Below are 15,447 nucleotides of genomic sequence, written 5' to 3'. Positions count from 1 at the left end.
CCACTGTACCAGTGGGTTGAATCAAGGAAGCCACAGCCTTGAATTTGCAAGACCTGAGCAGGGGAATTGATAGCCAGGGCTCTTGGAGGGTTACCATTCATAAGGCTGCCATAAAATGAAGCCAATGTGATGGCTAATAACAACAAATACAACAGCAAAACAATGCAGAGGTTGTATGTTTGTGAAGATTACTACACACTAACAGCAAGAAACAAAGTGTAGGCTGTATCTGCATTGCAGAAATAATGCAGTTTGATCCCGCCATGGCTCAGTGCTATGGAATTCTGGGATCTGTAGTTTTGAGAGATTTTTAGCCTTCTCTGTCAAAGAGCTTTGGTGCTACAACACACTACGAATCCCAGGATTCCATAGGATGGAGCCATGGCAATTAAAGTATTGTCAAATGGCATTTTTTCTGCAATGCAGATGTGGAGGGGTAGCCATGCATCTCATTGGTTCTTATTAAGGTTTGTGTTGTTTTTTAATATTCAAAACAGGGCACTATTACTACTCAGTGCCTTGGAATTAAAAGGCTGTTATTTGCTACTCAAGTTACTCATTATTCAAACGGAGTAACACCTTGTGTATTTGAGAGAGGAGGGTCATTCTAAAGAGAACAACAAAAATGGTACTGTGTTTGCATAACAAGTAGCATCTACTAATTATTACAGAAACATTACTGGAGAGGGGAAATTCATGAGTACTGGCCATTTGGGGCCATCTTTGGTTTTTTAAAAAAAGTTAAGGTTAATACTTGAAGAACACAGGCCTAATTTCTCCTGGTTAGTCCCAACTAAAGTAGATCCATTCAATCAATTCTTGTTGGCGAGTCAATAAATCAATCCTATTGATTCAGTGGGGTCTACTGTCTGGAAGACACCTGGGTGGGCAAAGTGTGAGCATAGGATCATGTGAAGCCCTCAAAGATGTTTTTGTGGCTGATGACACCTCCAGAACTCTGGACTGATCTTTTCCTGGCCAAAGAAAAAGGTGAATTGTTGCTCCCGGAAAGTTATATGTGCAACGATTTAGCTCTTGAGTAAACTGCAAGGCTTCTCTGTGTACTGTTTAATGTCTTTTTAAAGAATTCATTTTTGAGAATCATTTGATAGCCTTGGCTGAAGAGCGGGGTATAAATAAATAAGTGTTGTTGTTGTTGTTGTTATTATTATTATTATTATTATTATTATTATTATTATTATTATTTGTGGGCTTCTGGCCACTTTGTTTTTGTTTTCAGTAGTTCTCCTATTACTGGTATTTACAGCCCTCTCTGCCTTGTTGGATATTGCTACATCCAACGGCAGTCAATGCTACCATCAATCTATGTGCTGTATGAAGAAATGCTTTCTTTTAACTGTCCTGAATTTCCCATCGTTCGCCTTCATGAAATGGGTTTAATGGGTTGTAGTGCAATAAGAGATGGAGAAAATGCTTTCCTAGGCCTTCTGGAACAAGATGGTGGCTGACAAAATGTTGGCTGGGACCATGAGGTCCCCACGAATAAGGATTTCACCCTCTGCATCTCAGTCGGGTTGAAAAGCCAAATTCCTCCAATTTCCTGAGTTTCCCAAGATCTATGCATTGCACCATCCCCCTCTTAATTTCTAAGGTGTTTATCAGACGGGGTCTTTGCAGCTCAGATCTGGGGCATCTGCAGATTGGGAATTTCGCATTCACGTGATAATAAGAATGTATTTTCATACCTGGTAGCTTTAAATGTGAGCCCCTTCCACGGGACTTCTGAACTGAATCCTTACTGGCTCCTCATTTTGGCGTGTTTTGGCGAGTGCGCTAAATAAGTGGATTGACGCGATTCGTATTGGGGTTCTGTTCGATCTCACTGCAAATTGGTCTGGTGTGGAATCCCAATTTGCTTGTGCTCCTGACCACCATCGCAAGACCCCGGTTGTAAATCTCCCATGATGCCCTGCTGCAATTTGCCCCACTTTCTTCCGGTGGCTCTTTTCACTTTCAGGGCAAGCGGGGCTGGGCTCTCTCTCTGCTTCCCTCCTCTTCCCTGCTGCAACTTTGGCAGGGCAGCCTGGCCAGCAGCACTTTCTCCTTTCCCTGTCTCTCTCTCTCTCCCTCCCTCACACTCACACACACACACACACACACCACACATCACTGGCAGCCAAATGCAAAGGGATCCTCCGTCAGAGCCCCATCCATTTCATGCACATCTACATCCATCCTCCTGTCAATCTCCCCATCTATCTCATATATGCACACACACATATACACACACACACCCCAGAGCTCTCTGGCAGAGAAGGCTCATGTCTGTGAACATCTAGAAGGCAGTGCCATAATCACAAAGTCAACATGGGTTTCAGAGAAACAAGTCATGCCGACAAACCTGATTCTTTCTTTGATAAAATTACCAGCTTTGTAGTATGAGGGAATGCTGTGGATGTATAATCTTGATTTCAGTAAGGCCTTTGACAAGGTTTCCCATGACATACTTGCAAACAAGCGTTAAAATGGGGCTAGACAAAGTAACTGTTAAATGGATCTGTAATTGGTTGACCAGCCGAACCCAAAGGGTGCTCAACAATGGCTCTTTTATCCTGGAGAGAAGTAACCAGTGGGGGTCCCACGGGCTCGGTCCTGGGCCCAGTGTTATTCAACATCTTTATCAATGACCTGGATGACAGAATTGGAGCATACTATAAATTTGCAGATGACACCAAATTAGGAGGGAATAGTAATACCCAGAGGACAGGATCAACATTCAAAATGATCTGAATAGACTAGAAACTGGGCCCAGCTAACAAAATGAAATTCACCGGAGAATGTAAGGTACTGCACTAGGGCAGAAAAATGAAATGCACAGATTGGATGGGAGACACATTGCTGAATGAAAGTACATGTGAAAGGATCAGGGTCCAAGTAGACCAAGTTGAACATGAGTCAACAGTGCGATCGGCAGCTAAATGGCCAATGCAATTTTAGGCTGCATCAATAAAAGTATAGTGTCTAGATCAGAGAAGTAATAGTGCCACTGTATTGCTCTGATCTGGCCCCACCTGGAAATATTGTGTCCAGTTCTGGGCACCACAATTCAAAAAGGACATTGAGAAACTGGAGCATGTCCAAAGGGGCGACTAAAATGGTGAAAGGTCTGGAAACCTGTCCTATGAGGAACGACTCAGGGAGCTGGGGATGTTATGCCTGGAGAAGAGAAGGTTAAGAGGTGATATGATAGCCCTGTTTAAATATTTGAAGGATGTCATATTGAGGAGGGAGCAAGCTTGTTTTTCTGCTGCCTCCAGAGACAGACCCCGGAACAATGGATGCAAGCTACAGGAAAAGAGATATCCACCTCAACATTAGGAAGAACTTCCTGACAGTAAGGGCTGTTCGACGGTGGAACAACACTCCTTCCTCGCGAGTGTAGTGGAGTCTCCTCCCTTGGAGGTCTTCAAACGGAGGTTTGGATGGCCATCTGTCGAGGAGTGCTTTGATTTGGAGTTCCTGCATGGCAGGGGGTTGGACGGATGGCCGGTGCAGTCTCTTCCAACTCTATGATTTATGATTCTCTGAACACTACAGTTCCCAGAATTCCATAGCACTGAGCCAGGACAGTTAAAACTGGAGTTAAACTGGATATCTCCCCAGTGTGGATGGCAACCTAAGAGAAGGCAACTGAAGACAGGAGGATGGATGTAGCTATATAGAGATCATAGAGTATAAGCTCTTTAAGGGCTTTTGGGACTTCAGCTCCCCAGAATCCCAGGCTATTGGCCAACATAGCTGAGGCTCTGGGAGCTGAAGTCCAGGATCCTTAAAGGACAGTTGTGGGGACCACTGGGATAGATGTAGATGTGGATGAAATGGATCGGGGCTCTGACACGGAGAACCCCTTAGAATTGGGCTGCCAGGGAAGGGAGAAACTAGAAAGGAGGAAGAAAAAAAGGGCAGCTGTCATTCAGATGAGGCTAGCATTCGCATGAAAGTGGAGCCAGGCTCCCTTCTTAGCCCCGGAAGCGCAAAGGTTCAGGATGCCTTCAGGGCCCCACTGAGCATGTGCAAAGGTCCCAATTCGAATTGTTGAATCCTCCATGGTCTGCACTGGTGTGGAAATACAATTTGCACTCACTCCTCTTTGCCTGAATCTGCATCACGTGACTTCCTTCGATTCGATTCCCCCTCAGTTCGGAAGAGCAACGGAAGGGCAACCAGGTATGAAAAAATAATCTTGTTATCACGTCAATGCAAATGGCCCGATCTGCAGATGCCCCAGATCTGAGCTGCAAAGACCCCGTCTGATAAATGCCTTAGTCATATCTCCTGTTGCTTTACCTGGGGAAAAGTCATTAGGGATTCAATTGTTTTGGTATACCTCAGTCAGTGTATTCCTGGACATTACATTTTTAACAGACACTTTGGTACAAGAGGCAGAATGAAGAGTAGTTTGGCATGTTTCTCTAAATTTTTTACTCAAAAGTAACATTATGCACATGTGAAATTAAGCAACCAGGGGTGTGTCTACATGGGCCAAATAAAACAGTTTCATCTAGTTTTCACAGTGAGCTGTCCAAATGACAGAGAAGATGTTTCAGGCCAAATTTGGGCCTTTTCATCACTCCAGGGCTATGTTTAACACTTCTTCTTTAACTTTACTTAGTAATTGTTCCAGGTCTGTGATGTTTCTGCTACCAGTATGGTGCAGTCTGCATATCTTAGATTGCTGGGGCCCATTCCCACTTACCGGAAAATCTGTTTCCTCAACCGATTCCTGAAACCGGTTCTGAAAAAAAAAAACATAGTTCTCACAGGATGTTGTAACAGGATTTTGTGAAGGGGGCTCCAGATGAAGTGCCACACCTTAGGCACTCTCCCCCACCACCCACCCACTCTTCCTCGTGGTGGCCGTCCAGCAGAAGGGGGGGGTCTGGACCCCACGACCCCCCCCCCCCTTTGGCTATGTCCTTCCCACTATGTTGCACTGGTTTCAGGAATCATTTTTTTTTTAAATTTCCTGCAGACCGGGGAGGCTGGAAGGAGGTCGCAGAGAAGCCAGGGAAAGTGGAGGAGGTTGCAAGGGTTCTGGCATCTCTGCAACCTCTTCTGGCCTTCCCAGCCGAGGAAATTTAAAAAAAGTACGTAAAGGAACCCGCGCAGCAAGCAAAGAAGCGGTAAGGAGGCTGGGCCGGGGATTGGGGCCAGGAGAGGCTTGGCCATGCCAGCTGCCCCCCCCCCCCCGGGCTTGCCAGTGGGAACCAGGGCAGATTTGATTCCGATTTGAATCCGTCTGGTTATCACTTGGGCTGAATCGATTTATTTCTAAATAACTGGATTCAGCCCCAAAAATACCCCATTTTCCCAGCGTCTTTTTGACGCAGGTTAAATGGGCAAAAATGGGCAAAAAGCATGCCCCTCCTTTCTGAATCAATTTCTGAAATCGGATTCAGTGGGAACCATGCCCATTTAACCCAGGTCACGATCCAGATTTAAATGTAGTTGGAACATGGCCCTGATGTTTTTTCCTTCTATCTTCACTCCTCTTCACTCCTTCTGTGTCTAAACCTGCTCTGTGTATGATATTTTCTGCATACAAGTTGAACAAATAGAATGTAGCCTTGTCTGGAAACCATTCTTTTTCTTCATATTCTGTTCTAACAGTTGCCTCTTGTCCTAAGTACAGATTTCTTATCAGGACTATCAGATTTCGTGCCGTGGCCATTTTTTAAAAAGCAAGCCATAGCTTGTTGTGATCAGTCAAAGGCTTGCAATAATCTTTAAAGCAGGTGGTGATTTTCTTCTGGATTACCTAGTGTGTTCCATTATCCATTGTATGTTTGCAGTGTGGTTCCTAGTGTCTCTTCCTTTCCTGAACCCACTTGAACATCTCAGATTTCTTGTTCTATACATGGTTGGAATCTCTGATGCAGAATAATTCCTGGGAAAATAATGCAATTGTCCTGTAGTTGAGGAAATCTTTTGTGTCTCCTCGCTTTGAGGATGGGGATATATATTGATCATTTCCAATCTGTTGGCCGCTGTTTCATTTTCCATATTTGTTGGCAGATTTTAATTATTCTCTTTATTCTGCGTGTGTGGATTGTAGCAGTTCAAATGGAATAATGTCTGTTCTTGGTGATGAGTCGATATGTTGATGTAATCCCATTGATTCAATGGGTCTACACTAGTTGAAACTAACAACAGAATTCAGGCCACAGTTTGAAGATGGTGGGAGTTGTAATTCAATGCATGTGGAGGGAGCTAAATTGTGGTAGGCTGGCTTAAATAACTGCAGTTCCCAGTTTAGATAGAATGATAAACTGCATTTAGTTTAAGCCGAGAGATGGAATCACCCAAGTCAGGTAAATCTTGCATAAGTAAATAAAAACATGTTGAACTTTTTAGGGACCAGTTGAAGGTTTCCTCCAAAATGTCTCCTAGGGATGACCTTTTCTTTCACCAGCCTCCAGTGGCCAAGTTTAGAGATCTATGCTTTTAAACATGAAGCTAGTAAGGCAGGTGAAGCTAGTAAGGCAGGTGTATCTGCTCTCATTTCTCTCTCTCTGTTTTGTTGTTCATGCCTTTGGTCTCTTCTTGATGATCACGCTGAAGGGGTTCCCTATTATCCAGTGCTTTGAACAGAGATAGATAGCATTTCATGAAACTTGTCCTCTCCCCCTCAGATCTTATAGCAGTAAAGTCTGCTTACGGAAGGGATGGAAAGAGTATGACTCCTGTTGGATAGTGGGATTCCCAGCGTTCCTTGATGTTGGGCGTTCTAGCTAGGGCTAATGGGAGTTACAGTCCAGCACCATCTGGACTGTACTTTGCTCAGTCCTAAAATTCACTTTCCTTGATACAGTATTTAATACCTGACCTTTTTTCTTTTTAATCCACCACAACAGGAGGTTGCTTGTCCCAGTCGTGCCTGCTGGAATCCACATCACTAGTTTAGTGACTGTGCTCTGGGTTTTAGTTTGAACCATGCTAGTGAATTGCAAAAATGCACAATGAGGCATTGTGCAAGATGTTTTGTTGTGCAAGGTGAGGTTCCCATTGAGCTGTAATTTTCTGGTGTCAGGGCTGGCTTCCAAAGCTTTGGCTGAGGAGAAAAAGTATAATTTTATGCTGGTGCATAAAATCCACCTCATTCGTGAATTGGAATGTGCAAATGGAGCTGCACAATGCAGTTCCACGATGGTGAATGAAATATGATCAGTCTGCATTGGGCAAATATGTCCAAGCCCTTATGCAACCATAAGACACCAATAGGAGTGCTGACCATTACTCTTTTAGACCATCTCTCCCAGAATCCCATTGGCCTTACTGGCTGAAGGATTCTAGGACATAACTTTCCCAAGTTCTGATCTCATTCCTCTCTCTCCTCTTTTTTGGAGCTATCCTTTCTGGGGCTGCCCTGCAATGACTCAAAAACAGTTTGCAAACCACAGCTTCTGATCTTGGAGCAATCTCATTTTAAAGGAATTGTAATAATAACAGTAACAAGAGTTTCACAAGAAGAGAATGTAGATGACAACAGAAGCTGCTTTTACATTGCAGAAATGAAGTAGTTTGACCCCACATTAACTTCCATGGCTTAATGCTGTGGGCTTTTGGGATTTGTAGTTTGGTGTGGCACCAGAGCACTCTGACAGCGAAGGCCAAATATCTCACAAAACTACCAATCCAAGAATTCCATAGCATTGAATCATGACAGTTAAAAGTGGTGTCAAACTGCTTTTTTTCTCCAATGTGGATGCACCCAAAGATCCTGTCTCGATAATATAGGGCCCTTTCATGCTATGTGATAGCACTATGATTCTTCTTTAACTGCCATGGCTGCATACCAATTGCCTTGATTCTTACTTTTGGGGAAATGTTATGATCTATGAGGTCTGGCATAATCTCCTGTTGGGAGATTATATTGTAAATTGATTTATGATAGCATAAAATTGAATTGTGCCATTGTGTAAAGTTCATATTCTCAGGAGAGGAGTTGTTGCTATTCCATAGAGACCATTGCTCAAGTAGAGCCGGCGGTATTGCCATTGTGTAATGGTCCTGATGCATGATGTGTCCCAGTGCACAATGTTTTCCAATGCATGCAGGAATTTCACCTTGCACAACAAAACATCTTACACAATGCCTTATTGTGCATTTTTGCAATTCACTAGCATGGTTGTATGTCATGTCTGTAGTATAGTTACACCTTTGTAAAGTTATTCATTGTAGGCTGCATCCACACTGCAGAAATAATGCAGTTTGATACCACATTAACTGCTATGGCTCAATGCAGGATTTTGGCCATCTCTGATCCTATGGAATCCTGGGATTTGTAATCTGATGAAGCACTAGAGTAGTAAAGAATTCTAAATAGCCCTCTGTAGACTTCAAATCCCAGGATTCAAAAGATGTTGCCATGACAATTAAAGTGGAATAATAGCACTGTAATTCTATGGTTCTGTGAGGAAGTGCATAGTCTGTGCTTCTATTACAAGGCTTTATTCCCATTCTGTGTCTTCAAATTGCCTTTTTAATAGGAAACTTGGGAAGATTAAAAGGTAAAAGAAACACGTACACCTCAATTGCATCACATCTCTTTCCAGATCATAAAGCCATATAAATTTATTTCCTTCTGGTTTTCACAGATAGTTGCAGCAATAATGGCCATCACCGGAATTGTTATGATGGCTTATGCAGATGGGGTCCATGGCGACTCAATTATCGGTGTTGCATATGCTGTTGGATCTGCGTCAACCTCTGCACTCTATAAAGTAGGTTCTTGAGTTTCCTTACCTCTTATAACACTTCACAATACGCACAAATGCAAGAACAAAGCAAGATTGGTCTGAAATGATGGGGTTGCCTCATTTACATTCTGAGCCAGTGGCATCGGCACAACTTTAGAACCAACAAGATAATTAGTTTGCAGCCACCAAGGATTCAGTTTGACTTCCCTTTATCAAGTCTTAATGAAAACTCTATTATTTCAGGACAGAGAGATTAACATTGATGAGTTCTTCTACACTGTCTGCATTGGCGCTTATTGGCGTGGTTTGAGCGAGATCTGCTGTGCACAGCCACAACAGGGAAACATAGAGAGCTAAAATACCCCAAAGATCCCATGGAAGCTAACCAGGGTTAGCTCTAGTTAGTACTGGGATGGGAGACTGTCAAGGAACACCAGGGCTGCAGGCAGTATTTCAAGGGAAGGCAATGGCCAACCACTTCTGAGTATTTCTGGCCTAAGAAAACCATGTGAAATTCATAGGGTCACTATTATTTGCCGTACATCCACAGGTGATTTGACACACAATTCTACCATTCTCTTGGTGACAGTTGGGTACAAACTATCTGAAATACCATATCTTGCTCTATGATCCTCAGTTTTAAGAACCTCAGGAGGGATCTTTCTCTTCATCAAGATCAAGGGAAGTCATAGTGCCACTATATTCTGCTTGTCAGGCCGCACCTGGAATACTATGTCCAGTTCCAGGCACTACAATTCAAAAAGGATGTTGACAAGCTGGAGAATGTTGGAAGGAGGGCCACCAAAATAGTGAAGGTCCTGGAAACCATACCTTATGAAGAAAGACTTAGGGAGCTGGGTATTAGCCTGGAGAAGAGACGGTTAAGAGGTGATATGATAGCCCTGTTTAAATATTTAGAGGGATGTCATATTGAGGATGGAGAAAGCTTGTTTTCTGCTGCTCCAGAGAACAGGACATGGGGCAATGGATGCAAGCTACAGAAAATGAGATTCCACCTCAACATTAGGAGGAACAGTAAGGGCTGTTCGATAGTGGAACACACTTCCCCGGAGTGTAGTGGAGTCTCCTTCTTTGAAAGTCTTTAAGCAGAGGCTGGATGGTCATCTGTTGGGGGTGCTTTGATTGGGGGTTCCTGCATGGCAGAATGGGGTTGGACTGGATGGTCCTTGCTGTCTCTTCCAACTCTATGATTCTATTATCCCTCCACCTTCAAGAGCTTTTTGGAAAGGTGCTCTCAGGCTATGGAACTCTCTGCCACAGGAGACAAGGCTGGCCCTCTCTCCCTGCTCTCTTTCTTGCAGCAGGTAAAGGTTTTACTATTTGAACAAGCATTTGGGGACTAAGGGCCAAAACACACTGCAGAAATAATCCAGTTTGAGACTGCTTTAAGTGTCCTGGCTCAGTCCTACGGAATCCTGGGAATTTTAGTTTGTTGTGGCACCAGAGCTCTCTGATAGAGAAGGCTAAATGTCTCACAAAACTACAGTTCTCAGAATTCCCTAGCATCAAGCCAGGACAGTTAAAGTGGTCTGAAACTGGATTATTTCTGCCACATGCTTTGGCCCTAAGTGACTATGTGGAAAGGTCTTCAATAGTCCGTACATGCTTCATTTTGAATTGTTCTTGTCATAGTTTTGAATGATTTGGTATAGATTAAACAGCCAGTAAAAATGTTTTTATTACTAATTTTAAATTCATGTCCCTTGTTTTAATTCATGGGTGAATCTCATTCGGAAGAAATAATGGGATATAAGTTAAATACAGTGGGCCTTTGGTTCCAGGATCCCCCATGGATACCAAAATACATGGATGCGCAAGTCCCATTAAATACAATGGCATAGTAAAATGATGTCCCTTTCATAAAATCAAGGTTTGCTTATTGGAATTTATATATTTTAAAAAATATTTTCAAGCTATGGATGGTTGAATCCATGGATATGGAGGGCTGGCTGTACATAAATAGGCAAAGAAATTGTTGTCCCAAAATTCCTATGTGGGTAATCAAACTTCAGGGAGGTTTTTCCTCTATAACCATCCTCAGTTGTCTTCTTCTTTCTCTCCTCAGGTTTTGTTTAAGATGTTCCTTGGAAGTGCCAACTTTGGAGAAGCTGCCCACTTCATCTCCACCCTTGGCTTCTTCAACTTGTTCTTCCTTTCTTTTACTCCCGTGATCCTGTATTTCACCAAGGTGGAATACTGGTCTCCCTTCTCAGCAGTGCCCTGGGGTTATCTGTGTGGAATTGCAGGACTCTGGCTGGGTATGTTTGCAAGGAAACAGTTCAGTGTTCTATTGCATCCTTGAACTTGGTAGCAGAAGCATCTGGCCTTTACCCATCCCAGATTCCTGTCTAAAGCTGCATCCACACTACAGAAATAATCTGGTTTGACACCACTTTAACTGTCATGGCTCAATTCTGGCAATGGTAGTTTGTTGTACAAAGCTCTGGGGCCACATTAAACTACAATTCCCAGAATTCCATAGCACTAAGCCATGGCAGTTAAAGTGGTGTCATACCAAATTATTTTTGTAGTGTGGATGCAACCCAAGAAGGAACTCACCTTGCCTTTTTGTTGGATGTAACATTTCTCCGGTGTATTTTCTTCCTATCCGGCATTTATAGGAGGAAATCTGAGAAGCATGAATCCCTTCCTGTTTCTTAAAAGCTATGGTTGGAGTCTTGTTGGGGACTTACTTCTGCAGTAGTTACAGTTCTGCAATTCTGTAACATCTATACCCAACATGAGGTTGTTGGTACATTAATTGATTTTTAACATATAATCATGTCAGGAAAGTTTTTATATGGGATGTGTGCTTTAGTTGCATTTTTAACTTTTGTATGTTTATGTAATTTTATACTGTTTTTAGCTAGTTGATTATCTTTTAGATTTTTTATTGTAAAATTTTTAAATGGTTTTATTTGTGAGCCACCTTGGGTTCCCTTTTTGGGAGAAAATTATCAAAGAAATACATACATACATACATACTATATAGGGAAGCTAGCAAAATGACCCATGAGCATTGGGTCTGATGGACAGTCATATTGGGATTAATGCACAGTGGATAGTGAAACACAACAAGACTGGTGCACATGGATCCCACTGTGCACTGAGACACCAGCTAGGGCAGTGATTCCCAACCTTTGATCCTCCTTTTGTTTTGGACTTCAGCTCCCAGAAGCTCCAACCAACTTGGTCAACAGTCAGGGATTATGAGAGCTGAAGTCCAAAACATCTCGAGGACCAAAGGTCGAGAACCACTAAACTAGGGAATTCAGTACACATTGGTAGAGCCTGATGCACAGTCTGGCTTCTAGTAGGAGTTCAGCCCTGATTTGCTTTCAGACCCATTTCTTTCTTGCTGCTGTCCAATGTGCTGGTTGCTGAGAAAGGGCAGCCAACCGCTACTAGGCAGGATGGCTAAATGGAAGGCGCACAGTCAGAGGCAGTATACCTCAGATTAAATTTAAAGATCTATATTTCCTTGCAGATTCTGATCCAGGTAGACAGGAAGAGCCATTTCTGTGACCTCATACTTTTTCTTTTTGTTTTCTAGCTTTTAACATTTTGGTGAATGTTGGTGTCGTACTTACATACCCCATCTTAATATCTATTGGGACGGTGCTCAGTGTTCCTGGCAATGCAGGTATATATAATACAAACATGTCTGTTTGTCTACTGATTCATCTGCTCATGCAACCAGCAAGCCATCATATAGAGCTTGGGAAAATATAGCCTTGGATTACTACACCTAGAATCTGCTGTGGTTGTAGTGCGGGCTGGGGATTTTGAGGATTCTGTGGCTTGCAGTCTAAAAAGTAACTCCTAAGCTCTGATATCCTATCTATCCCTGTTCCACAGCTTATGGAAGCTACTTTTTAACCACAGATCTTAAAAGTCTCAAGTCAGCATGTCATCCAAATGTAGCTTCTGTAAGTGATGGTTTACATCTGGTCCTCCAGATGTTTTGGACATCAGCTCTCAGAAGCCCAAGCCACCTTGGCCAACAATCAGAAATTCTGGGAGCTGGAGTCCAAAACATCTCCAAAAAGAGGCTGGACACCCAACTGCTGGAGCTGCTTTAGCTCAGTGGTTCCCAAACATTAGTCCTCCAGCTGTTTTGGATTTCAACTCCCAGAAGCTCCAGACATCTTGGCCAACAGTCAAGAATTCTGGGAGCTGAAGTGAAAAACATCTAGAAGACCAAAGTTTGGGAATTGTCCTGCACTGAGCATGGGGTTAATGGCCCATGAGGTCCCTCCAACTCTTATCCTTCTAAATTCCTCTTTTCTTTTCTTCCCCCTTCATGCAGCTGTTGATCTTCTGAAACGTGAGGTGATCTTCAGCGTTGTCAGGTTAGGGGCAACCATAATCATCTGCCTTGGTTTCCTGCTGCTTCTCCTTCCAGAAGAATGGGATGAAATCACTCTGAGGTTCATCAACAGCTTAAAAGAAAAGAAAAATGAGGATCATGCTGAAGACATGACAGATTCCAGTGTTCACTTCCGGAGCAGAAGTAGAGCAAATGGGCCTGTTTCTATACCACTGGCTTAGAGCTGGTGTGACTGCTTAACTGCACGGCCATGTATATTCTGTGAATATGATTTAGTAACTTTTTTCTCACCCCACCTGTATGCTAAAAATGACTGTCATTATTTTAAAAACTGGGGATGGAATGTACATTTAACGCTAAATACATTAATACATAAACAAAAAGAACCTCTGTTTACATTTGTACACGGAACCAAGAGGCGGTGCAATTAAACCACAATAAACTGCTTTTTAAAAAAGAAAACAATACAGCTTTTTTGAGTAATTTATCAGGGGAAGGGCAAAGAAATGGAGTGTAAGAGTGGAATGTAAGAGAACATTTACATCTCACAGATTTTGACAAATTGTGGGCATGCTTATCCTAAGAAGAGTAAACCCACTGAAGCTGTGAAACTTTGCTGTTAACGGCCATCAAGTTGACTCCAACTTATGGTGACCCCATGAATGAAAGACCTCCAAGTCCTCCAATCATCAACTGTCCTGATCAGGTCTTGTAGCTCAGAGCCATGGCTTCTTAGATTGAGTCTATCCATCTGGAAAGAAGTTTCCCTCTTTTCCTACTGTCTTCTAGCTTACCAAGCATTATTGTCTTTTCTAGGGAGTCATGTCTTCTCATAATATGGCCAACATATAGCACCCTTAGTTTAGACATCCTAGCTTCTAGGGAGAGTTCAGGGTTGATACCCACTAGGACCCACTGATTTGGGTTTTTTTTTTTTTTGGCAGTCCACAGTATCCACAAAACTCTCCTCCATGAGACTTACTGCTGGATAAAAGCATGTGTGAGTGTTCAGCTATGGTCTGCACTGTGTCTGGTTTGTAGTTCAAATTCCACAGACAGCCTTCTTTGCTCTGGTATATTACATGTTTGTGTGTATGTACATATGTATGTATTTATTTAATAAGATTGGCTGAGATCCTACATCACAGTCTACATTCTATAACTTTATAAATCTCTACCTACTTTGCAGAAATGCAATGGAACCCTGTTAATGATTTATGATGATGGGCATCCAGGCACTGGCCAAAGTGTTCCAATGCAAGCTGGACACTTCTGATGTGTATTGGGCACATCTGTTGTGCACCAGCAGCTGCTGTCCAAATGCACAACAGGGAGCGCCTGGATGTAAATTGGTGTTCATGGTGCATCAGGCCATGGCACGTCAGTCACTGCACTAATGCACAATGGATGCCCACACATTGTAAATCCACAGCAGTCCCTAGATGAATATGGGCATTGCAAAAGTGCTCAAATAAATATTGCACACATATAAGGCCATATACGAAGATGGAGATTCCAAGCAGAATGCCAGCTATTTATTTAATTATTGTGCCCACTGGCAGCTCCCATGTTGGGAGGAAGGAAATGATGACTCCACTTTCAATTTTCATCCAAAATTTCCAGTTTTAATCAAAGGAGCTATCCAATGTTCTGAACCTGGAAAAGGATTGAGCAATTTAGACAGACTCAAACCTGGGCTAGATTAACCATCCAACTAATCTGGGCCCTGATCAACAGATGGATCAAGCAGCACACTCTTCACTTACTCAGTGTGGTGAAATGCATTGTGATTCCATTTTAATTACAGTAATGAATGCGCTTCTATAAATGTTATAGAGAACTCTGTTTTCTTTTGGTGGTTTGAATGTTGGACTAGGATTCAGGGACACCAGTTCAAATCCCATTTTGGCCATGGAAACCCACTGGGTGACATTGGATAAGTCACTTTCTCTCAGCCTCAGAGGAAGGCAATGTCAAACCCCCTCTGAAGAAACCTTGCCAAGAAAACCCTAGGATAGGGTCTTCTGTCCTAGAATTGATATAAAGGCACAAGACAACACAAATAACCAATGCCACTGACCCTTCATGACATTTTGAATCTGCTTTTTTGCTCTAATAAAGTTTGTTACTCTTGCATTGGTTGCTAGGGTTGGTGACATACAAAATATTCTTCAGTTAGAAATGTCTGGTTTGGAGAAACAAGAAGGGTTCCAGATTTCCCCCCAGTAAAGATGAGACAGGATCACCATCATGCATTGGCAGTGGAGTGAGGGAAGTGGCTATTGGTGCTGGGATATTTAGTATTTATATTAAGCCAAGCTAATGTGATATGACGTTATGGTGGAAAAAGGAATAAATTGTTCAGGATGTACTTGT

General features: G+C 42.7%; 1 protein-coding gene across 4 annotated transcripts in view; it reads left to right on the top strand.

Moving 5' to 3' along the window:
* The window catches only part of SLC35F4 (solute carrier family 35 member F4), a 157,176-nt gene extending 143,656 nt beyond the window's left edge, over nucleotides 1–13,520 (top strand). For all 4 annotated transcript variants that reach the window (XM_042446532.1, XM_042446535.1, XM_042446536.1 and 1 more), the window contains 4 exons: nucleotides 8,619–8,744; nucleotides 10,807–10,999; nucleotides 12,295–12,384; nucleotides 13,051–13,520. In XM_042446532.1, coding sequence (XP_042302466.1) covers nucleotides 8,619–8,744; nucleotides 10,807–10,999; nucleotides 12,295–12,384; nucleotides 13,051–13,292 — 651 coding nt within the window. In that variant the 3' untranslated portion in view covers nucleotides 13,293–13,520. The remainder of the gene's footprint in view (nucleotides 1–8,618; nucleotides 8,745–10,806; nucleotides 11,000–12,294; nucleotides 12,385–13,050) is intronic.
* Nucleotides 13,521–15,447: the final 1,927 nt, after the last annotated feature.

Source organism: Sceloporus undulatus, chromosome 1, assembly GCF_019175285.1.
Source record: "Sceloporus undulatus isolate JIND9_A2432 ecotype Alabama chromosome 1, SceUnd_v1.1, whole genome shotgun sequence".
Classification (NCBI taxonomy): domain Eukaryota; kingdom Metazoa; phylum Chordata; class Lepidosauria; order Squamata; family Phrynosomatidae; genus Sceloporus; species Sceloporus undulatus.
The sequence above is the reverse complement of the archived record's forward strand: the minus strand, read 5'-3'. Positions and strand labels throughout refer to the sequence as shown.